Source organism: Alternaria burnsii, assembly GCF_013036055.1.
Source record: "Alternaria burnsii strain CBS107.38 chromosome Unknown 746, whole genome shotgun sequence".
NCBI lineage: Eukaryota > Fungi > Ascomycota > Dothideomycetes > Pleosporales > Pleosporaceae > Alternaria > Alternaria burnsii.
This window is the reverse complement of record NW_024066109.1, coordinates 940822-964498: the sequence shown is the minus strand read 5'-3', so window position 1 is coordinate 964498 and position 23677 is coordinate 940822. Positions and strand designations below refer to the sequence as shown.

General features: G+C 49.8%; 10 protein-coding genes across 10 annotated transcripts; 5 read left to right on the top strand and 5 right to left on the bottom strand.

Annotated features, from left to right (window-relative positions):
• Positions 1-778: 778 nt before the first annotated feature.
• Positions 779-1936, top strand: GT037_002883 (carbohydrate esterase family 5 protein; the record flags this gene model as incomplete). The annotated part of the gene is made up of 1 exon (XM_038927930.1): positions 779-1936. One exon carries the CDS (start codon positions 779-781, stop codon positions 1934-1936), a length of 1158 nt encoding a protein of 385 aa, XP_038789208.1.
• Positions 1937-2112: 176 nt separating this feature from the next.
• Positions 2113-2802, bottom strand: GT037_002882 (uncharacterized protein; the record flags this gene model as incomplete). Its single annotated transcript, XM_038927929.1, has 1 exon — positions 2113-2802. One exon carries the CDS (start codon positions 2800-2802, stop codon positions 2113-2115), a length of 690 nt encoding a protein of 229 aa, XP_038789207.1.
• Positions 2803-4357: 1555 nt separating this feature from the next.
• Positions 4358-4780, top strand: GT037_002881 (uncharacterized protein; the record flags this gene model as incomplete). Its single annotated transcript, XM_038927928.1, has 1 exon — positions 4358-4780. One exon carries the CDS (start codon positions 4358-4360, stop codon positions 4778-4780), a length of 423 nt encoding a protein of 140 aa, XP_038789206.1.
• Positions 4781-4992: 212 nt separating this feature from the next.
• Positions 4993-5248, top strand: GT037_002880 (uncharacterized protein; the record flags this gene model as incomplete). The annotated part of the gene is made up of 2 exons (XM_038927927.1): positions 4993-5036; positions 5086-5248. 2 exons carry the CDS (start codon positions 4993-4995, stop codon positions 5246-5248), a joined length of 207 nt encoding a protein of 68 aa, XP_038789205.1.
• On the bottom strand, positions 5099-8426 carry GT037_002879 (uncharacterized protein; the record flags this gene model as incomplete). Its single annotated transcript, XM_038927926.1, has 6 exons — positions 5099-5189; positions 6260-6736; positions 6787-7134; positions 7180-7487; positions 7540-8208; positions 8256-8426. Coding segments are annotated over 6 exons (2064 nt in total), but the record flags the coding sequence as incomplete, so codon positions are not given.
• Positions 8427-12212: 3786 nt separating this feature from the next.
• GT037_002878 (uncharacterized protein) lies at positions 12213-12950 on the bottom strand (the record flags this gene model as incomplete). The annotated part of the gene is made up of 1 exon (XM_038927925.1): positions 12213-12950. One exon carries the CDS (start codon positions 12948-12950, stop codon positions 12213-12215), a length of 738 nt encoding a protein of 245 aa, XP_038789203.1.
• A 1170-nt stretch (positions 12951-14120) lies between these two features.
• On the bottom strand, positions 14121-16009 carry GT037_002877 (sodium hydrogen exchanger family protein; the record flags this gene model as incomplete). Its single annotated transcript, XM_038927924.1, has 4 exons — positions 14121-14608; positions 14660-15680; positions 15734-15840; positions 15892-16009. The coding sequence occupies 4 exons, from the start codon at positions 16007-16009 to the stop codon at positions 14121-14123; spliced, it is 1734 nt and encodes a 577-aa protein (XP_038789202.1).
• Positions 16010-18157: 2148 nt separating this feature from the next.
• GT037_002876 (uncharacterized protein) lies at positions 18158-18925 on the top strand (the record flags this gene model as incomplete). Its single annotated transcript, XM_038927923.1, has 1 exon — positions 18158-18925. The coding sequence occupies one exon, from the start codon at positions 18158-18160 to the stop codon at positions 18923-18925; it is 768 nt and encodes a 255-aa protein (XP_038789201.1).
• An 803-nt stretch (positions 18926-19728) lies between these two features.
• Positions 19729-20269, top strand: GT037_002875 (uncharacterized protein; the record flags this gene model as incomplete). The annotated part of the gene is made up of 3 exons (XM_038927922.1): positions 19729-19795; positions 19846-19960; positions 20017-20269. The coding sequence occupies 3 exons, from the start codon at positions 19729-19731 to the stop codon at positions 20267-20269; spliced, it is 435 nt and encodes a 144-aa protein (XP_038789200.1).
• A 283-nt stretch (positions 20270-20552) lies between these two features.
• On the bottom strand, positions 20553-23250 carry GT037_002874 (dna replication licensing factor mcm3; the record flags this gene model as incomplete). Its single annotated transcript, XM_038927921.1, has 3 exons — positions 20553-23015; positions 23063-23114; positions 23162-23250. 3 exons carry the CDS (start codon positions 23248-23250, stop codon positions 20553-20555), a joined length of 2604 nt encoding a protein of 867 aa, XP_038789199.1.
• Between the last annotated feature and the right edge of the window lie 427 nt (positions 23251-23677).

Sequence of the window (23677 nt, the reverse complement as noted above, 5' to 3'; positions counted from 1 at the left end):
TACATGCACTGCGAACAGTGGTCTGACCACTGCAAAAGGCTAACACAACGTGGTTTCTCAAAATTGGGCTACGCAAATTTTCATGTCCCCAACAACATTTATTCCGTGTGAGAGGGGCATGAATGACATGCGACTTTCGAAACTTGATTGCTATCCACACGGAATGGTGTCTGCAGCACATATGGTATCATCAGTCGGGTAGCCTTATCCTATCCTTCTCGCCTGATACGAGATAATGCCGGTGGTTGTAATGCTAACTATGCCGCACGAGTCATAGCAAGCAAGATGTATTGCCTCTCCTGTACTAGTGGTACACTGCTAACCTAGAATAAACACGAGATCTGTGGATATACAATAGTCCCAGTCGCTAGGGCTGCAGAGCGTTCGCACGGTTTGTCAAAAGAGCATGCGCTTGCAAGCATGCGTCTCTGCACAATTGTAGTCCTTCACCCACAGACGTGTTCAGATAGGATCGGAAAGAGCTTCTGAATACGGGGGGCTCCACTGGCAGTTTGACTTATCTTGTTGCGTGTTCTTATTTGCCTTTTGACTTCTTTTTTTTTGTTACGCTCTGCCATCTGTGTAGCACTTGTTCGTTCGCTCGGCCATCAACACTCACTTCACTCATAAGATCAGAGGGGTATAGTTAATGCTATACCGTTCTTATAATACTTAATATCCTCACGATACTGGCTATTCCATCTATTGTTTTCTCATACACCACGCCATCGACGTTTCGGAGCTACGAACAGTCAACACCTTATTCACGAATCTCAACATGCCCGCAACGACCACCATGAAGCAAAGTCTTGCCACTGCTGTTCTTGCAGCTCTCCCATTAGCTACCCGTGCTCAAGGCACTACACCTCCAAAGGTCGCTGCCGCCTGTAATGATGTAGCAATTTTCATGGCTCGCGGTAATGACGCTCCGTACCACGATGGCCGTACTTCGCCTTTCATCGATGCCACTTGCGGGAAATTTCAGGCCCAGGGCAACTCCTGCGATTATATGGATATCGTCTTCGATGCTACCCTCGGTGTGGAGTTTTGCCCTACAATCCAAGAAGGTGCCGTCAACGGCATTAGGCAAATTACCGAGTACAACGCCCAGTGCCCGGACACATTGATCGTAATCAACGGTTACTCGCAAGGTGCTATGGTTTCCGGAGCTCTTTTGAGTGGTGGAGGCGAGGATGCATGCAACGTCGACTCACAAACTCTCGGGCTCGACCCTGCCTCACAGGCTGGCCAGGCTGTCAAGGCAGCTCTTCTCTGGGGCGATGTTAAGCACACTGCGAACCAGCCTTACAATGTTCTTGATGGAGCAGACAAGCAGGCTTGGCCCCGTACCGGCGCCAACCTTGAGCGCCTGAACCGCTACTCCGCTGTCTTGAGGTCATACTGCGCTGCTGGCGACCCAGTCTGCGCCAATGGAGATGTCATTGCCCAGCATTTGAACTACTTTGAGCTTTACACCGAGGAGGCGTCAAGCTGGGTTGTGAGCAAGCTCACACCTCTCCTGGTCAAAGATTCATCGTCTGCTATGCCCTCCAGCTCGGTCGCTCCAGCTCCCTCATCCAAAGCTATCCCCGAGACCTCTACGACTGTGGTCACATCAACTAAAACAAGCACCATGGAGGTACCGGTCACTGTCACCAAAGGCGCGGTCAAGCCATCTACTATGATCTCATCATACGTCCCTGTCACCATCCCCCACAAGCACTACAACGCAACCGCTCCGTACAACAACTTTACAATGCCTGTTTCAAGCACTGTCATGACCGCCGACAAGCCTTACGAGACTACCTACCTGCCGGTTGAAGAGTCGCACGCTCCCGCTACCACTAAGGCACCAGAGTACTCAGCCGTTGCTGCTGCCTGTCCACCAGCCACCGTTTACGAGACCGTCACCGATATCGTGACCAAGTATGTATAAAGCAGCTAGTGTAGGGAGGTTGAATTGGGGGTGAAAATTCTAGGAATCATGCTCCATGAATGTATATAATGCCTATTGTGAACGAAAAGCGTTTATGTCTCAAGAAAAATTATGTCTTGTCTCTCATCATGAAGCTTGAGCTGTATTTATTATGCCTTGTTTTCTTGTTGATATCCTTAAATGCCCAATGCTTTTGCGATCGCCTCTCCGACCGCTGTCGCACTCGTCGGGTTTTGTCCGGTGATCAATCGGCCAGAAACGGCGACCTTCTCGCCCCAGGGCTCCGCTGCCTTGACGAACTTGCCTCCGCTCGCCTTCTGCAGCGCATCTTCAGGCAAGAATGGTACAGCCTTAGTCAAGCCCACTTGCTCCTCCTCAGCGTTTGTGAATGCGGTAACCTCCTTTCCAGCAACAAGCAGACTTCCGTCGCTCAGTTTAGCGTCGTAGAAGACAGCGGGTGCATGGCATACGGCCGACACGATCTTGTCCGCCTCCCAAAACTCCCTGATAAGTTGTTGTGACGTCGCGTCGTCGACAAGATCGAACATAGGTCCATGACCACCAACGTAGAAGATGGCATCAAACTCCTTCGCCTTTCCCTTGAAGTCGCTCAACTTCTGGGTATTCTTCCAGACCTGCTCGTCGTTCTTGAGGAAGTTGACAGATACATCGTCTTTCGCGGCTTCAACGGATGCAGGGTCGAGGGGAGCCTCACCGCCCTTGGGAGATGCGACGGTGATGTTGGCTTTGTTGCGTAGGACGTGGTAGGGGTGGGCGAGCTCTGGCAAGTACCAGCCAGTGGGCTTGCCTGTGTCGCCGAGCTTGTTGTGCGAGGTGAGGACGAAGAGAATGCTTGGCTTAGACATTGTGAAAGTTGGATGATTGATAATAGGTATGGTTGAACTGGCGCGCAGAATGGATATACTTTAAGACTTTTGGAAAAGTTCGATGGCTTTCTGAGAGTACCCTGCTTATGTGACGACATGCGGGGTAGCTACGAGATAAAAGGCCCGATTGTGCGGGTAGCTTCTCCTGACCCCTAGGGCGCCATCTTGGAAAATCCGTGTTATCTGTTCGCCGAGTATGCACCCAGGCAGTATTTCAAGATGGAATAGAGGATAAGATCAGCCAGTCCCTAGCAGCTTCTGTGCGATGCACTGGACTACTCTCCACTAAAATCTCGAAGTAGCTTGCATTTCGAGCGAAATTAGGTTGACAATGACGTTTTTGCAGACATAGTCTCTTCTTGTGCGTCCAAGGATTCTGTCTCGGAAGCATATGCTACCTAGATAGGGACTTCCATCCTGACCGAAGAACCTCTAACCAACTACTGCTCCATTGTAAAGATAATCATGGGTCGGATTACCTCATGAGACATGGTGAAGCAGCATGTCTTCCAATAGAACCAAATGCCAGAATCGGAGCGGAGCCTTTTTGTTATACTGGTGTGTATTGACCCTCCTTAACAATCACCTGCGGTAGCTTCGCCCATCTCAGTTTGACTCTTTGCTAGCTAGAGGTACGCGTTTGCCCTGTACTAGATGAAGTCGATATGTTCCAGTATCCACGACCCATATTCTTGATTAAGGATGTGATGAAACAGCATGACTGTGAACTCTTTAGATAACGTCAGCCCCGCGACTCAATGCATTTTCCTTTTGGTCTCAGCGTAAGCTTAGTACCAGAAAAGGTTGCAAGCCATCACGGCATGATCTTCAATGCGGTCATCTTCGTCGGAACCACCATATCAGTAGAGTCCAATGACTAGTGAGTTGCGCCAGACCAGCCGCAGTACACATGTTGCAGAATTATATCGGGATGATGTTGAGGTAAAACGGACGCGACTTCAAACGCGTCTGCGCGTTCCTAGGCTTGGCGCAGGTAAAGATCAACCCCTCCGTTCATGACGTCATCATCGCAATTAACACTTGCCGACTTAACAAGCTACTCAAGTACGCCGCCGACCTGAAGCTCATCAATAAGCCGATTTTTATGCTGTTGAAAGGGGGGAAATGTAGATGGGTTCTTGGACGTGCTCGCGTTCTGGATCGACAGTTGTAAATCGCATTCCGCTGCTTCAAGCACACATGTACTTATACGGTATCATGACCGACCTCGGGTATCTGCGACAACCACCTGATTTCCTGAGTATCCATGCCGTACGCTTCCAATTTCGGCGGTCATCCCTACTTCGACTGTACGCGTACGGGGAAGCTTCTGGTTGGTCGACTGTTCAGCTGGGTCGCGCAAATAGCCCGATTTGACCTCGCTTTGCATCCAGAGTGTGGAACAGCACGAAGGGCCCACGCTGTGTACGGCCTATACGCGTTCGCGTGAAAGCCATATATATCTTTTCCGAATGTGTATAAAAGACGGAGACAGTAGACAGAGTGTATGACTTCAAAAGTACTGTTCAACGTTATGACATCTTCCGAGAACAAAACTGTCATCATAACGGGTTGCAGTAGCGGCATTGGCTTAGCAACGACCCTGGTGTTCCTCTCACAAAGGGCGCGAGTCTTCGGTATTGATCTGTCGCCCTTCACCCATGAGCTTGACGCCATCTACAACGATTCTTTTACTTTTCACAAAGCCGACCTTTGCAAGCCCGGCGCAGCCGAGGATGCAATATCTGCTTGCATTGCAAAATACGGCCCGAGCATCGACGTGCTAGCCAATGTTGCGGGTATCATGGATGCCTTCAGCAGCGCTGATACGGTCAGGGACTCGGAATGGGAGCGCGTGCTTACCGTTAACCTCACAGTACCTGTCCGGATGATGACGGCTGTATTGCCCAGCATGAAGAATCAGCAAAGCGGTTCCATCGTAAACGTTGGAAGCTAAGCGAGTCTCTCGGGCGCGGTGGCTGGCATTGCATACACAGCCAGTAAACATGGGCTTGTCGGTGCGACCAAAAACGTCGCGTGGCGCTTTCGGAAGGACGGCATTCGATGCAACGCCGTACTTCCAGGTGGTTCGTATCATCCCTGGTTCTAGACCCGCGAAAATCTTTTCCTGATGCACTCTCAGCCGTTCCCACCAACATCCGCTCATCGATGGTGCAAGAAAATGTCGACCAGGCAGCAATGGAAGTATACCGGTACGTTATCACCATGCCGAAAGACGTGCACTTACTGACAGACTCGTAGCCCGGTGCAGGTATTATGCCAGGGCCTCAAGAGGGACGACCTTCCATACGGATCCGTAGGTCCTGACGATATTGCGCAAGGCATTGCGTTTCTTGCCTCCGATGCTGCAAAGACGATCAGTGGTGTGATGATGCCGATAGACAACGCTTGGTCGACTATCTAGGTTGTGATCATGGGCCTGATGTTATGAAAGGTTCAGGCTGTTGGAAGGACGGGTTGGGAGGCGAAGAGGGACAGTTTCAAAGAGTATGATCAGCCTTTACACATGCGTACGCACGATATACTAAAATGTATTCGATTATGTGTGCAGCGCTAACTACAAGCGGTGACACAGGATCACAAGGTTAGCATACCTACATTATTCTTGTAACACATTTCACGCATTACTCACAATATGATGGCCCTCATACGTCCGGAGACGGTATCGTTCGTACCTAGGTAATGGTGCTTACGATCGGACAGCGGAACATCAGATATTTCGATATTGAGGCCAGGTCAACACCACTATGTCGATACATCCTACAAAAGCCAAACCCGCCTACGTTTGTTCGCCTTCAACGAGTTCGATGGCTTCGCAGCTGCCTTTGCCCAGTGTTTCGATGGTTGTATTCATGGATGTAAAAGCTTCTTGGCAGCAGCTAGACTGAAAGCTAATCTCATGAGTGCTATTGGCATGGACATTGACAATTAAGCGTGTGCAAACACTACCTACTGAAGAGAACTAGATGGCTGCTTCTACATTATCAATACATCGGACCCGAACTCCTAACAAGGCCGGTAGCTCGAACGCGACAACAAGACCATGGCGGTTTGACGTGTCAATGAGTTTGAATTCTGCTGCGATAGTCATCCCTTGAGGGAAGAAGCAGAAGGCTGAAGAGGCTGCAGACGAATTCCACGCAACCAAGAAACTAGATAGACAGTTTTGAGATTGAGGCTTGCTGACATTCAGATCGTCACATTTTATTCATTGGCGCTTTAACAATGAACTTTGCACAGGTCAATGGCCACTGTATCGATTTGATGTATTCTTGGCATTAGTCGCGTCTCGGCTTGTATCTATGCTAAAATCTTCCCTGAATCATCCATCAAATGCTTTATTCTCCCCGTCTTTGGATCTTCGCTAAGACTTGTACCCGGAAGAACGAGCTCTGAGAGGACTGGCTGTAAGTACTCAAAGTTCGTTTCGTCTATTGACTCGGTGTCACTGTCCGGCTCTTCTATGGTCACATAACGTCCGACAGTATTCCGAATCTCGGCACTGAGTTGTTTTCTCATGAGAGCAAGCATGACGATAGCGATATAAGCACATTTTGACTGCTCATACAGACCGTTAAAACATAGAACGAGTGTTGAGATAAGTGCCTCGCTTGTATCTTTCCGTTCACTGGTTGGGTCTTGCTCGAGTTGTCGGATGGGTTCTAGAGTCAGGTTGGCGAGGTGGACCAAGAAGATTGTGAGCGTCGAGTCATAACTTTCGAAGCTATGGCGAAGGTAGTATATACGTAAGATGCTTTCTAAGTGAATGCTGGCTTCTGTGACAGCCTTTTGTGCCGTGTTGAGTTGGTTTTGCGTCAATGACCGTGCACCTCCATCTTCAGAATATATCTGAGATCTGAACAGAGTTATCAAGACAGCATGATATTCGCAACTATAGACGTATTAGTTTCTATGATGCGCATGTGTGAGAAGGCCACTCACTGTAGTAGCAGGTGAGAAGGGTGCACAATCCACCGAGGTTGGAGCTTAGTAGGCAAACCGCGATACCAAGTTTCCAATTTTGCTTGGATGTGTAAAGCTGCGCCCCACGGCATCTTCTTCGAGTCTTCAAATCTACTAAAGCACATTACACCAATCTCGTTTTGGATCACCCGCAACTCGCTCAAAGCTTTCATTCCATGACCGAAGTCGGTCATGTAATGGTTTCCATCTGCCGGATAATTTATCACTATATCCCCGTACCACTCTGACTTGCCGTGGACGTCAGGAAGCGGATCTGCTGGGAGATCTAGAAGACACGGCGGCTTAAAGTAGTAGTAGCTCTGTAATCTAGGAAAGGTTAGCCATGGGCTACTGCATATCGATCAGACTTACGATAGCCATGAAGACAGCCCCCATGCAGTGAAAGATTTGGCGTGCTCAAATTTGTCATGATCCACCCGGGGTGCAAAAAGTCTCATTTTTTGTGCCATACCGAAAGCTTTGAGCATATAAGAAAACCCAAGGGTATCATGGCCGAAGTCGTTCATTGCAGCATTGATCAGACAACCAGCTTGAATAGTGGTAAGTTTGGGCGCTCCGTCCTCTAATTCCCACAGTCGTTTTGCTTCTGCTAAGAATCGATATGGCAGACTGTCTGGATTCCAGAACCTGGTGCGATTACTGAGCACTCGAAAGCTGGCCTACAGTATATTAATGAACCCCCGTCTACATCAATGAGACATCCTTACTCACACAAGCTTTAGCCAAGAGAGCATTGACAAGTAAATGAGAGCAAAACTCGGTTCTTCTTGATACCAAGTCTTCCAGAAAATTAGCTTTGTGAAAAAAGAAATGCCGTGGATACTGATTGATGAAGTAGCTTTCGATGATGTTGCGCAGCAGTCGATCGTTAGAACTAACACTGGTCCAATGCGAAGGTTGTGCATCCTCGAGTAGATTGTCAACCATCCTAGCCGTAGATAAAGACCTTGCGTAATTACTCTTTTGCAGAGCTACGTGTGTTTGCGAGGTACTTCTATCGTAATCGGACGCTTCGATTGCTTCGTAGACAAGCGACTGGAAGTAAGTACTGTCTTGAAGGCTTGCCGGTATCTTGTCCATGTACGGAAAGTGAAAGCGCGAGGACGCTTGTGGAACATGAGAAAGCTCCAGGATCAAATTTCCCTCTTGAATGTGTCTTATTACAGCTTCTGCATTTGCACCTGCTCGAATGCGGTGAAAGATGGCGGCTGCATCTCTCTCGGGAAGGGTTTGTAACGTATCAAACAGTTCTTCCTGTGCAGTACGTTTCTGTTTGAGCTGCTGATATCTACGCTTGAATCGACGTGATTCAGTCTCACCATAACGACACTCAGTATCTCGCGTCACGCACGCAGTGCACCTAGGCTTTGACCCGTCGCACTGTTGCTATGTCAGCTAAGATCGGAGAAGCTGCAGGGCATATGTACTTGCTTTTGACTTGCGAGCTCGACAAGCCTCGCAAGCGTTGAATCGAGTAGCCTTTTGCTTTTCCGCTGAGTCTTTGCGGATCCCACCAGTAGGGGCAGGTAAGAGTGAACGCAATGATGGTGGAGTTCGTGCAGATCCTTGTTCCATTCCTTCCAGAGCAGTGATGTCAGCTGTTTTATAGAGGACGCTCCACTGTCAGACTCCGGCCGTTTGGTTGATATTCGTGACCCTAGTCTGACCACTCATGTAAAAGCGTAGTGACAAGAAGTATGAGTCTTGGAGCGTAACTAGTATGAGAGGGGGCTCGAAGAGGAATTTCGTATCGAAGTTTCGTGGCGCCACTTCGGCGCTACTGCCGCAAAGCCAATCAGCTTCAGTATCGAGATCTACAATCACTAGTAGCTCGCCCAATTACGGGCATGTTAGCGTGTTTGGCCATAGGCATCACTTAAAAGATCGAACATTTGGCTATCTTGTTGAAGCATCAGCAATATGGTTCTGGTGAGCATTGCCGCTATATCTTCACCTCCTCTAAGCCCGATACATTTTGGCTTCGCCCGACTGATCAGAAGAACCGACTGTGCACCCTGTCTCCGAAACTGTTCGAATTCACAACCTGCACTCACAGCATCATCATTGTGTAGGTCGCCGGTACAAGAGATGACTTGCTTTCATTGGCCAGTTGCGCGGCCAAGCGTTTGTATCTCATTTCCGCAGTCTGCATTCGATACGCACTGGGTTCTGATGCAATATGGTAACACAGCGAGCTCTACCTACTGGATGACATCTCTGGTTCACCTCCAATTTCACACTGGATTGTTGAGAGATAGTTTTGTGACACCGACATACTCTAGAATTCTTTCCTCTGTTAGGAAGGACCCCGAAATGCGGTAAATCGAGCACTCGTTAAGGCACGCCACCCCCGCTGACCAATGTCGTGATTGTCTGCCACGTCCAGCTATTATCTGAAAAGTTTGAGCGATAGGAACGAAACACTGTTTAATCTTGCTATGATATTATAAAAGATTATATTCATATCACCACAAGTACAACGCGTAATATGTCTTCCACGAGTCAAGCACTTCTCTTAGATAATGTCTCTCCAGGGTTCAAGTCATGGTTGGGTGACAGCGGAAAATGTTTGTTGTGAAGTTCACTTATGCTGTACCTTTTTCTGGTGGTATCAGACATGGAGATGTAACAATCTCGGAGGCAGGTCTGAGAGCAATCTATTGAACGAGTGACACTACCTGAAGCCAGCCATATCGTTCCACGACATATTGCAGCTGAGCGTAGCAGAATGCTTTATAGATTGCTACAAGCAGTGGCTGGTCACAGCCACTCTACTGTGCGGCCTGCCATCTGCGTCTCGATCTTGGTGTCCTATACGACATCTAGGCAGCGCGGATGTTGATTCTGCGAAATAGTTGGGCAAGCTTTTGGTAGTTCATTACAATCTAGAAATAATTGCATCGTGGATTGACGCGTCAAGAATGTAGCAAAGGCTCAAGTAGTCGATGAATATGTTGTTTGCTCGAGAAGGTTGACTGACCGAAGCCATACACTTTTTTTCTTAGAAAAGAACGAATGGAAGCAGCAAGACTACCACTACAACTCTAATTGACATAAAGATTTTGCGCCTGTGTGTTTCCTAGATGAGCCTGTGGAGAAAGAACATTGAGTATGCGAGAAAGAGATGGACAGATGGGGGTAGGCAATTCAGACGACAGTCGCAGGGATTCGCTGGGCACCTTCGGCCTCCACGCGGCACGTACGCGCCGTACCTTACTGTCATTTCGCGCAACCGCCAGCATTCGCAACCTCTACATCCACAGCCCAAGCTCCTTTACTAACCAGATCAGGTTACATCATCCCGATCATTAGACTTTGAGTCACCGCCTTTCCTCTTGTCTTGTGAGTTAAATGTCACGTTTCGGCCCTTCAATGTTAGGCACCCCATACCGCAAGGCCGAGTAATGAAGCCGTACTATGATTATGGCACTGCCTCACACGTTGCCGACCTACGGTCGCATTAACGCGACTTGATTCGCGCCTACGGTCCGACACCGTGCTTCTTGGACGCGGCATATCGTGGTTAGCACAACTTACTAAATAGTGCTTTTGCAAATCTGCTCAGCTGCGGCTGAGGTTATGATGGATGGCCCAACGTCTGCATAACAAGAAATCCTCGCCGATGAGTTCGACATCCCCTCAAAACGTCGCGCATTGTCCAATCCGCGTATCATACTCTATATCTTGATCGTTCGAGTCTCAACATTGGCTTGTCCCAACATGCGAGGAGATTTGCTGTCAGCATGTCTGCTCCTCGCAACTACACTACCAGCACACGCCGCTTTCTCTGAATTCTTCTTCGCGGGTAACAATGGAACAAGCGCTCTAAAGACCTGTCCCGAATCCTTGTTCGAATGTGCTCCTCCATCAGTCTGTTCATTTGACGACCGAACTCAGAAGTATTATTGTTGTGAACCTGGAAAAACAGACGCCGTTTGCTGGGGGCCTAATGCAGGCTGCGACGGAGGAGACAGTACTACTCCTTCAGGTGGCCAACAAGCCTGTTCATCGGGAGCCAACACCTTTTGTTGTTTAAAATCAAGGTTAGCAAGCGTTCAAATGGCACGATAATCATCATTGAGTATATAATTGACAACGTCTAGTGAGAGATGCACGGAAACAAGAGACCAAATTAACATCTGCTGGAGCCAACTGGACAATCCGATCGCCTCTCTAAATGCGACCGCCGTAAATGCAACAGCGCAATCACTTGAATCAATTCGACCATCTGCAGCTACATACGCAGTCGACTTGTCTGCTCTACAAACGCTCACATCAACCGCCGCCGCTTCGTCATCACATAACCCAAGCGCGTCAGGACAACAGCCCATCGCTACCACAACGTCATCTACATTGTCTCAAACAACGGCCTCGCACTCTGAGGCAACTTCCAATAATAGCAGCACAGACGGAGGTCTATCAAGTGGCGTGATAGGCGGCGTGGTTGGTGGGTTGGTGGGTGGACTGGCTCTACTCGGTCTGGCTGGGTTTTTCTTCTGGTGGAGATTGAAGAATGGCAAACGCAATCCCTACAAACCGGCGAATTTACACAATTCAGCCACACAATCAGTTGGTTATCCTAGTGAGATGGACTCAAACCATATCTACACGACATCACCAGCGACTGAAAAATACGGATATGCAGTCAATCATGTGTCAGAAGTGGCCGCAGATCGAGCACCAGCAGAGCTCCCAGAAACTTCGCCGCACAGCAGATAGACGGAACGACTTGATAGTAAGTTGGAGGCCGCATCGTAGTAAGCAGCGCATGTTGCACCGCAATCACGCCTTTGATATTTGACTCTACGAGACTGCACGTCAAATTTCACCATCATTCGTTCTTTGTACACCGCAGTAATCGCGCACACAAGATCACTCTGTCCTCAAATATGTTTTCAACAATGGTCACAAACAACCGCTTTAGAATTATCCGTCTCCAGATGTGAAACTTGTTGGTAAGCTCTTGTGGGCACAGAAGTGATATGCTCGATCGCGACAGCAGGCCATTACATCACTACAAAATCACAAAGTTTCCTCTCTTGTGCCTCGTCATATATTCATAGATCTCTCCAAACTCTCTCAGACCTCGTCCCCTTCTCAAAACTCAGCCAATCTCTTCCTCTCGCCACAATCCCCGTTCCACCCTCCACCCACTTCACATACCTTCCATATAGTCCTGCTACGCTTCTCGTTCGAAGACATAGCTCTCTCTGTCACTCTGGTCACCCCCAACCAAAGTCTTTCGCCCGAGCAGTCGAGTGCTTACGATGTTCAATGGTAATCGGACCGTCAAAAACGTTTCCCGATATGACATGAAGCTCTGACGTAGTGACGCTCATTCCACCTGTCTTACCAGCAGCTTTTCGTAGAAAACTTAGCCCACTTTAGAACAGCCGGCTAAGGCGAAATGAAACCATAAATTTAACCTCAGGTACTACGACACTGTTGTTGGTAGGAAGCGTGCCGTTTACGACGAGCAGGACCGGTACACCACTCTTCACGATCTTGTTGGCTTCCCCATCGGCCCTCAAGATCTTCATTGCTGGCTGCTGTATCTGTACCTTTACGGGCACTTCATGGACATAGTCTACCATATGAACATAGTGAATGACGAACAGATCTCCTCTTGCTTTCCTATCTGTAGAGCACGTAAGATACCCTGGAAGAGCATCGAGTTGCATTGGGTTGTCGTAGACGTGGTCCTGGCTACTGAGCACCTCTCCCATGATATTTGTGGCTAAGAGATCTTTGGTTCTTAAGGTTATTGGGTCGATGGGCTCTTGGAGGCAGACGATGCTGTTGCGAGATTCTGGCGTGAGATTCGTGAGGCTCAGAGAGTTGTCGAGATCTTGCGTTGATGACTTTCTGATACATACTGATCTGCCTGCTTTTAGGCTTGGTTCGACGACGGAGAAATGTGTGTTGATCTGTGCGAGGAGATTGATGTCGGGATCCGCGGTGAAAGCAGTTGGATCGCCATATGCTTTTACATCGCTAGGGAGATTGAATGCTTTCTTTCTTGTTTTTGTGACTTGCATGTAAGAGTCACGGAGAATACTGAGTACATCACGTTTCTTGCCAAAGGAGGAGAGACGATATGTCAGATGAGCATCCGAGGCCATTACATTTTTCCTGAAGTTGAGCGATCAATGATGGCTCCCTAGATTAGCGGCATTCTAGGTGATGCTAAATGGAAATATCTCACAATATCAAGGGCTGAGCAACCCGGGAGTTGGACACTCGTCATAAAGCCTACATCTTACAAGCGACAGAATGTTGGTACTCCACCAAAAGTACACCAAAAGTTTGAGATGACCCTGGCAAAGCAAGCGACGATGAAGCGAGGGCCAATGCGGTAAGCATCGTCAGCAGATGCCATCGGCCGTAAAAGTATTACGACAGCATACTCTGCAGATTGGAAATGATATCCTAACAAAGGTAGAACATAAAGAGGAGATACATCAATCTCATACTGACCTCTTCCTGATCATCCTTGATGGTCCCGACGACTCTTCCATGAACGTTTCTCCAGTGCACGTGCACTGTATACCTATGGCGGAGCGGAACCAAGGAATCACAGTGCACGCTAAACCCGTTCCAGATTATACACACAGACTCGACCCGATAAGTTCTCCTTACATCGCGTACGAAGAATGAATCTCCTAAGCGTTTGAGATCACAATCCTAATACACGACGAGCATGAAGATGCTTTCCGAGGGCCGCGAGCGTTAAGGGGATGGAGGTGACAGGGACAGCGGAACGGTCGGCACAAACCCGGATAAGACGGCAACGACAGCCTTGGCGATCTCTCCGCGGCGCACTTGGCATGTTTTGGATTGGGCAATGAACGACAGGGGGAATGGATGTCAGATTCTGGGGAATTGAGTCTCAAGTTGATCGGCGTTCACTAGGGTCCCTGCTCGATATGATTATAGAGAAGGGGAGCAGAGTGGCCTGCAGACCACACTCACAAATGATGCGGAGGTAGATCTGACTGCGGTAGTGAAGACAGATACGTGAAGCTCAACGTTGGTCTATATTGCACATTTAAACGAGAGACTAAAGCAAGATATACGATAGAGAGCGAGCGATATGCATGATACATATCCAAATATGAGTGAACCCTTCAATACCCTTGTCCGATGTGTGCTCCTCCATGTTGCGTACAGCTTCCGTTTTACTTTAACGCGTACCGATCTCTCCGTGGTCCTCTCGGAGAGCCGTCCACCACGTGTGTTGCTGAGCAATACTCTAGCGGGTAACCTGTCAAAACCCTCAATCCTGTATTTTTCTACTGGCGCAGGTTGGCCTTCTCATGAGCATAGTCCTCTGCAAACCGAATTGCCTGTAGCTTCTGGGCGTAATTGACAGCCTCGGTCTGAGAGTTCGATCTGAACGTAGCGTCACTATCTCTAGCCTGGTTGTTCCACCTGTATAATTCCGGGCCAGGGCCCATAGACACTGGACGAGAGAAGCGGTTATGCTGGTAGACTGAGTTGCGCTTGGCGTCCACTCTTGTGTTGTTGGGAAGTGGTTCGTGGATAGATAGTACGCGGATCTCTGCAGGTTCAGCTTCCTCGATCGGTGGAATCTTCTTGTAGCGATAGAAAGCATCGAGAGCAGGGATGGACAAGCCATGGACGACGATCGAGAAGATTACAAGAAAATAGACGACCGGAATCATCGCGGCGACCAAGTTCTCTTCCTCTTCGGTCGAAGCTTCGCCAGGCTTAGGGAAAAGATGGCGGGTGTGCTCGACGTAGAAGACAGCCCCGATACCTGAGATACGTTAGCTTCACGCGTGCTATGGAGATGCAAGCATTTACTTACCAATGGGTCCGAAGTATCCCATGAATAACGCTTCCTTCCAATCTTTAACACATGCGGGCATGACCTTGTACACCATGAAAATTGCAGGAATTCTGCGAAATGCAAGTATAAGGAACCCGAGGATCATGAGTCTTCCAACGCTGATGCCAGTGACCTCTGGCAGCTGGAATTCAGCCCAGGGGATGATGGTTCCAATATACATGAAGCCGCCAAAGTTGAGGATGACATCGAAGCAGCTGTTGACTTCGTCGTGGCGCTTCTCAGTTTCTTCCAGGTAGATGCCGTTCCAGTTCATTGCATTACCAGCAACGAAGCAAGCGAGGAGATCGTCTGTACCGAGCGCACCGCAGATACCGATGAGAAACAGTCCGACTGCCATGGGCCACAGCAGGAGACTCTCGGAGTCGATCCACTTCTTGCGGAGAGAGAACTTGATGGCAAACATGCTGCCAACACCCACCAGCGCCCCGATCGCAACCGACATGAGGATGATGTACAACCAACCTTCGACGATCCATTTCTCCATTGCCATTGGAACACCGCCACCGAGACGGCCAACTTCTTCCTCGCTACGCTTGGAGAGTAAGCCAACCGCGCGGTGGGCGATCTCTTTCACGCCTTCCACACCTGGCTTCAACTCCAGACCTTCGAGGTCAGCATGGCGTATGAGATATGTGGCCAGCAGTAGGAATGGAAACCCGAACCCATCGTTGGCTCCAGCTTCCGATGAAATGATCTCGCGTAGTGCACGAGGGACAAATTTGTCGGCAAAAGGACCTTTGGCTACAGCTTGTGACAAGATAGGATCTGTGCAGGTGACGCATGATCCAATTACCAGCGCAGCCAAGAACGAAAGCTTCGGGATGGTAACCAGGATGCACAAGCTTGTGCAGATCCACATGATTGTCATGACGGGCAGTAGGAGGATGGTCATCTCTTTCCAGCGACCTTGCTGATACTTGGCAGGAAGTTGGAATCCGGCTATGACGAGCTGCACGCCAATCACGATGCGGCACATGCCCTTCAGTATGCTCAGCAAGGTTCAATCTCAAGCTTTGCATCATTTGTGCTTACCAGCGTGATGGCCTCCTGCTGACCCTCTGCAGCAGAACCCCATTTCTCGGCGTCCAGGAATCTAGCAGCTATCGGCCCTAGGATGATACCGACCAGAACCGCAGGCACTGCAAAGAATCAGTGAGGGTTTCTCGAGCTGTCAAAGACTGGTTACTTACATGCTTCACCCAAGTACCAGACTTGCTTGATCTTGACTGAAAGGAAGCCATAGCAAATGATGAAGGTACCCAGAATGGCAACGACAATGTTGAGCTCGCTAACATCGAGAGTAGGCATCGTGGAAATTCCGGATACCCGGAGTACGGAAAAGACGGAAGGAGATGTTTAACAAGGATGCATGCGCCGAAGGAACAGCCAACAAGGTTAAGAAAAGGGAGGAATAAAGAAGAACGAAGACGACCAGCGAGAGCAAGAAACTGTAAACGGCAGACCAGCTGTATTTACAAGACGATTAAACTGATATAAGCAAGTACAAAAGTTATGGAGAATGAGGGATTTCCGGGACTGGCTCGGAGAGAATAGTGAGCGCAGTGATAGTCGCGAATGCCAGCCTCGATTCCAAGTTCTTGGGTGCCACGCCTTATTACTTCATATCTTTACACGCGTCACGGACACAATGCACTTAGTTGACTTGAAACAGCAGCCGCCAGGACATTCTTGGCTTAGCAGCCACTCCCGCCATTAGGAGGCTTACAACCGAAGCCAAGCGGTGAATTGACTATCGCGGGTGGAGCCAAGGTCAGCTGTAGCGCTAGCTTCGAACACGGCTTGTGGGACTTTCCGCCTTAAGGCTCAATTCAACCCTGTGTGTTACACCTGTGGACATAGAGGAAACAATCTAGGTTGAGACATGAAGACAGTGTTGTGACAGGCTGACCTTGCCTGCCGTGATAAGCGTAAATGAGGAACACTGAATAGCACAGATTCTTTTGTCCGTTTGTGTGGACTGCGGCTCGGCAAGCGTCTCAACAAGACAACGTTAACATGGCTTCTCGGCTCTGGGAGAAATTGGTGGCCCTGAAAGGTTTCTCTGCCAAGTCCGCCAAGTCCGCCGCGCTAGATCCAGAAAAACCCCGCTTGGCGATGAAGCGACATCCAGTAGTGATGATGTGCAATGCCTCAAGCCAGGTGAAGAACCTCCCCGTAGATCCCTGTCCTGAAGCTGTGGCATTTTGATCGACACAAGGCTTGGAGACGCGTCCGCTCGGGCGTAAGCGGTATTCGTAACCTATCGAGGCTGCAAGAGATTGTGAGCGTCGCCTGGTGTTGTCGTTTTCTTGATGACGCGCGATAAGCCCAGCCAGAAGAAGCACTCAAATCTGTTGGCAGAAGCCGGCAGTACCTGTGTCTATTGGTCACCATAGTACACATCGGGCGGGTCGTGATCGCTCAACGCGGATAGTGGCCCAATGTACACGAAGGTACAGCCAAGTGCTCGAATATCAGCAAGTGATCTGTGATACCAGGACTGTCTGGTGTAGTTGGGCAGTGGCAGATTGTGGTTCGTACTGCGAAGCATCTATTGCCGTATTGCCGAGTTGTCCAGACAGCATAGCGATAGCACCCAGCCACTTTCGAGACGGCTGTCTGAAGCCGTTGGTGGATAAAATTCCGCAAACTTATTATCCTGACGAAACCCCTTAAACATAGTACCCACGCGGGGAAGTGACGCGGTTCAACATCTGGATGGAGCACTGTTTTGCTGTGCTGTCAGTGTAGGACGCTTTTCCAATTGCGTCAATCCCACCAAAGTCGATACGCCACTTGCGAGAAGATCGTATACACTCTTTAGCACTCGATTGGGTTTGTTCTTAGATATGTTTCGCGTGGTGTGTCCTGCAGCTACTCGATCATGCTGCTGCACAAGCCGGGTGTCTGGTGTGACGAATATGGCCTTCGGAAACTATGTAATTTTTCATGTCTCCCTACGAGCAAGTATTGCCCTCATCGTCAGGAGCGCGTGGTTGCCGATGCTGTCGAAAGAAGGTGCATGTGAGAGCAGCTCGAATGGTGGCCGGAATGGTAGCCGTAATCTCAGAAGCTATGACGACATACCGGTATCGCTCAAGTGGGCCCACGTTCAGCTCTACCTCATCCTCCCTCCAACTGTTCAAAGGCTTCCAGCCGCCCATGTCAGCCTTTTGCTCTCTTTGCCGTCTCAGCTAACTCTCACTTCGCCAGTTGACTTACCATCATCGGTATTACAGTTGTGCTGCAGAGTATGTTGTTCCTGTGTGCTGATGGGCACTATTCCATAATAGGAGATAAAGAGGTGCATATGAACCTCATGTAAGGCGTCCCAGGCGATGAGCGGGGCTGAGCAAGGCATACGGCCGAATATTTTCAACATAATGCCAAATAAACAGATGTACTTATACGGCCCGCACCAGCACCCATTCTGGGTAACCAAAATTCACACACATCATGTCCACTGCTACTACTGCGTTTATTCCAGCCCAACACGTTGTGTCTACGAGCTCTAAAGCCTCCGCCGACATGCCCGTAGTACCGAAAACAGCATCAGAAGAATCTGACAAGCCTACCATGCCTCTTTCATCTCATGGCTTCACCCTTCAAGTGGACTTTGCTTGGTCAAAATTTCGCAACATAGTCGCTTCTAGGGGCGCTGGTGGAGAGCTCACGCCACTCTACATACAACATTTCCGTCCTGCAAAGCCTCAATTGCGCTTTGAGCGTGCAGCAGATCACACGAACATCGCCAAAGGCACTATTCACAATTTCTCGATCAGCGGAGACTGTGTAGTTCATGGCCGGGAAATAATCCTGAAACCATTGAAGCGTTGGAAAACCGAATACAACTACCTCTCGCACGCGCTCGGTGACACACCAGTATCTTGGATAGCCAACAGTACCTTGAAGGTCTGGGACTACGTATGCATCAACTCGGCTACTCAAGAGCCTATCGCAAAGCTCAGTGTGAATTGGTGGGCATTAAAACAAGTCGGAAATTTCTACTTTGACAAGACAGAAGAGGAGGTTTCAGAGAGCTTAAGAGACGAAGTTGTCATAACAGGGCTAACTTTGCTGTATGTCATGATGACGAGAATGAATAACCCGATACATCTGCTAGGTGCAGCATTTGCGAAGCCAGGGAAGGTTGAGGGCAATGAGGCTCAAGCAACAATCCTACAGGATGCTCGGGAGACGAATGGTAAACCGAAGAGCATATGAAGAGAGTCAAATGGTGGCGCATCGCACGTCATTGCTACAGCCAGGACGAGTGTGGTATGAGTTCAGTTTATGTATACCCAATGGAGTTTGTTTTAGCGTTCCATCATTCGCCAGACAGCGCCAAGTGACTCTTGATCATCCACATTGGATTGCAACAAAGAGAAGATGGTTTTCATTGATACAGCAGGACATATTCACTCAAGGCTGAGGATGCTTTTGTCTGTGTAGCAAGGGTGAATGGGTACTGAGAGAATTAGCCACTCTATCATTCATCAGCCATCGTTCCACTTTTCTTTTTCTATAAGAACACGAACAGCGCCGTTGTGAATGGAAACGCCCCAATAGTATTCTGCCAGATCAATTTGAGGCAGAAATAAACATAGCATGAGTAGAGGAGGTGATGTCATACCCCGTGTTCACGCGTCAAGCGACAACGCGTTGTACACGATCTGTAGCAAAATCAACCGCAAATTCTGACCACCATCGCTCCCATCGCATCGACATTCAGATGGTTCATCGACAGGAGGTGGAGAAGACATGGGAAACTTTCGCGATCCACATCGGTAGCCGCGATTGATTCATCATGACATCAACAGCAACACTAGTGTGGGTACCTGCATGCGATGATGGCATATGGTCTATGCTACCACCAGCTACAAAACGACCCCTCAGCACATACCCCGCCTGAAGTTTTACTTACACACCTTTCAGCTGAAATACTTCACAGTTTACAGACTTCGTAACTTAAAAACTTCAAACCTCTTGCTACTTTCCAGACCAATCCAAACAGACTACATATCAAGATGCCTCGCATGGTCGCACCCCCGCCGTCTGGAGAGTTCCAGATCGTTCTTAGCAAGCCTTTCAATGGTGAGTTCTTCGGTTCAACATATGCAGTCTCTCACTTACGAGACGTACAGGCGCACCAACACACATGATCGAGGTTATCGGCGAGCCCAACCGCCCAGCTAGCATTCGCATGTCCAACTACAACGGTAACTCCAAGTCATCAGAAAAGAAGGGTGATGTACCACAGTACGTTTTCCACAGTCGCCTCCAGTTCATTCTGTCGTTACTAAGACCCTTGGCAGAGACGATGTTAAGGAGCTCATGTCTCTCATCTCCACACTACGCGGCTTCCCTTCACACCCAAGCAAGGACGTCTACGGCCTAGACACCAAGGTTGACTTCAACACAATGGAGATCCAATGGGGCAACCAGGACGACGATGCTGCCATGGATGGTGGTGACCTTGCCGGAGAGCAGAAAGATGAATTCAAGAGGATCGCAGATAGCATTGAGGCGTTGGCAAGGCAATTCGCCAAGCAGGACTCTCCTGTATAAAATGGGCAGGGAATGTCGAGTGATACCTTTACAAAGAGATGATGTCATGACCAACAAATGAATGAAAACAAATCTCCTTCCATCGTGCTGGTCGTCTTTGTAAACATTGTGAGCTTGGGTATTTCCGCCTACATGTGCTTGTCGTAGCAAAACATCGTTGAATTACGCTCGCACGTTTGTCTCCATAACCAAAATAACGCCATATCTACTGCGTAACAGCAAAATCGATGATCATCGCTTCATATCCACATTGGATCATGCATCTATACTTATGTCTAGCTCTCTAGATCTTGTATACGATACCTCCAGAGTACATGATCTTGTTCCTCTCGCTGAGCGCTTCAAGTGCCTTCTCTGCCTCAGCTTCCTCAAATGCTTCGCGCCCGTTACCGCCACCAAGTCTGGCATTTACAGCAGCAACCAGTGGTTCCACATCTGCAGCATCGTTCGCAAATAGTGGCCCATCGATAAGTTGACCAAGTGCTGTTTGAAACACTTGCAGACGTGCCGGCGTGATGTCCTGGGATTCTTGCGATTCAGTTTGTGTGGCTGGTAGCTGGGATTCGGGGTGTGAAGATGCGGCGCTGACTTGTGATGATGCGCCAGCGCGGGACGACTGTGTACGATTGGTTGTGCGCTGAGTCTTCGGCGTAGCGTTGTAAAGGTCTTCGTTGTCGTCGTCTTCTCCACCATCCTCTTCGGCTGCGGGGGTGCGTGTAGTGCCCGTACGCGTGTTACGAGTAGATGGCCCACCCGTGCGGCGAGATTGTGTGGCCTCTTGCTCGTCACCGTCTTCATCATCATCATCACCGGATGACTCTCCGTCCGTGGACATGGCATCTGGGTCACGGACTGTTCGTCTTCGCTTGCGGCGGTCGTCCTCGACAACTTCCTTGAACAGCGCGAAACGGAGAATTTGTTCCGCGACCTCTGCATCCTTCTGCTCTACTCGCTTTGACAGACGAGCTTTTGCGTGTGCAGTGGAAAGACGAATGAGTGTTTCGAGAGTACGCGCTGTGATAGGTGAAGTGCGGCGGGTACCAGCATCCAGCTCGTCGTTCCGCAGTGCAGAGTAGGTTGCTACGATGTGATCGGCTGCACCCTTGGTAAGGATTGGTTTCTCGCGTTTAGCATATTGGATGTACTTTTTGATAAAAGGTATGCTGAGGACCTCGGTCCTTCGGTTCGCCCCACGTCCAACTGTGATTGTGACACCGGAATGCAGCATGGGATTGAACTTCTCGTAAACTTCCGTTGGACGGTTGGCATCAGCATCAGTGTCGAGACCGACACCCAAGAGCTGAGCTCCCTCCTCTCGGACTGGTGCACCCTCCTCGGTGCCAGGCTGACGGTATCGATGCATGCGGAGGACGTGCTCAGAAACCTGCCTGTCGCGTGCGTCTTCGATGTCGTCGGTAACGACGAAAAGCAGATCGAAACGCGATAAAAGAGAATCTGGAAGAGCAATGTTGCGATGAGGGTCTTTGTGAATGTCGTATTGACCGAAAATGGGGTTGGCAGCTGCGACGACGCTGCATCGGGCATTGAGCGAGGTATGGATACCGGCTTTGGCAATGGTCACGGTCTGTTGCTCCATGACTTCGTGAATAGCTACACGGTCAACATCAGACATCTTGTCAAACTCATCAATACAGACAACACCACGGTCAGCAAGAACCATGGCACCAGCCTCAAGACGACGCTCGCCTGTCTCCTTGTCTGAAGTGACGGCAGCTGTGAGACCAACGCCGGACGAGCCACGACCAGTGGTGGCGATGGCGAGTGGGGCGGTATTCAGCACGAATCGCAGAAGTTGCGATTTAGCAGTCGAGGGGTCACCAACCATGAGAATGTTGATGTCTCCTCTCAGATGGGTGCCGTTCTCAAGGTTCTTTTCTTGTCCTCCCAGAAGAAGCAAAAGAATTGCCTTTTTGATGTAGTCGTGTCCGTAAATGGAGGGGGCGAGTGACTGCGATAGCAACTCGAATACGCGCCTGTTTTTGGATATCTTGTTGATGTTGCGGATATCGGTGTCGGTAATGGAAACCTGAGCGATGCCGCCACCGGACTTGGAAGAGAGAAGGATAACATTGTTTGCCAGGATCAGTGTGCGAAAGGTCGAGCTGCCAGCACCAGCGTTGCGGTTACCGAGTGAGCGATATATTCCGACAAGCTGTATGCGGTCGCCAGGCTTGACGCGATCGACGAGGTCGTCGTCTAAGATGACATCAACCGAACGCGGCAGCTGTCCAGCAGGCGCACGCTCGGGCATCTCCTGGATGGAGATGGTCTGATGGTCGCGGTAGATGCAGTAGCCGTACTCGGTGACAAGTGGATTCCCCTCGCCATCGTCTGTCGGATAGACGCTGGTGCTCGCCGCACCGGTAGTCATGGTCTGGTCTCTGTACTCGCGCGAGTGGAACTTCTGCTTGTTCTCGTTGTAGTGGACGCTCTTGACCACCTTTGGCCGCACTAGGGAGGTTTTTGTGACGATGCCCTCGAGCGACACCATGTGGTTCAGCTGGTTTGAGCCCAATGTACGCGGGTTACACGAGTACTCGCCGAAGCTGCCAATGTATGCGCAATAGTAGACCACGTCGTCGCTGGTCTCGGACTTTGGGCGGTCGGTGAAGGTGCGCACGACATCCTTGAGGGCGCGGTCGAAGGCTTCTGTGAATTCGAAGGGCGAGTTGAGCAGACCATCGGCCAGTTCGCGGTTATGTGAGCGGATCTCGTCTATGCTGACCTGGACACGGTGAGTACGCGCATCCTGTTCTGGCGTGCTGCACCTACTGTGAGTCTTCGGAGGCCCCGATTGAGCATCACCAGGATGTCGGGTCGGTAGCTGGAGCCGTCAGTCGGCGCCTGCCCAAGCGAACATGTGCTCCATACCTTCGCCTCGAGACATCGTCTGGGTCGAGAAACTCTTGGGCAAGTCGCACGCGCCTGCGCACCTCCTCGTCCCTGATTACCTCGGCCATGGTGTATTATGTGACTCTTGGACTAGTAAAATGCCAATCGCTGCAAAAAACTGGATCAATACAGCGTAAGCGGGGGTGGTGGCAGCGGCTATCTGAACGGGGCGTATTGTTTGTGCTGTTGCCGTGGTAAACGCTTCGAGGGGCACCAGTTTCGCGACATCAATTCGCGTCGGCGCTAGTCTCTTTCCGTCACGCGTTCCTTGCCCATTAACCATCCTCTTCCGGCCTGACAGCAGTCGACCATCACCAATCGGCAAAGCTCAAGTACTTTTTGCTCCTCTTGTTCGGTTTGTACTCGGCTTTAGCATCGCACCTGCCATCGCCCGTCTAGATTGACTCGCCAGTCCGTAGTCGCTGCCGGACCAACTCCGCTAACACCGTGAGCTCCCTTAACGGATCCTGACGTAATGGCAATGGCCGCACTTGA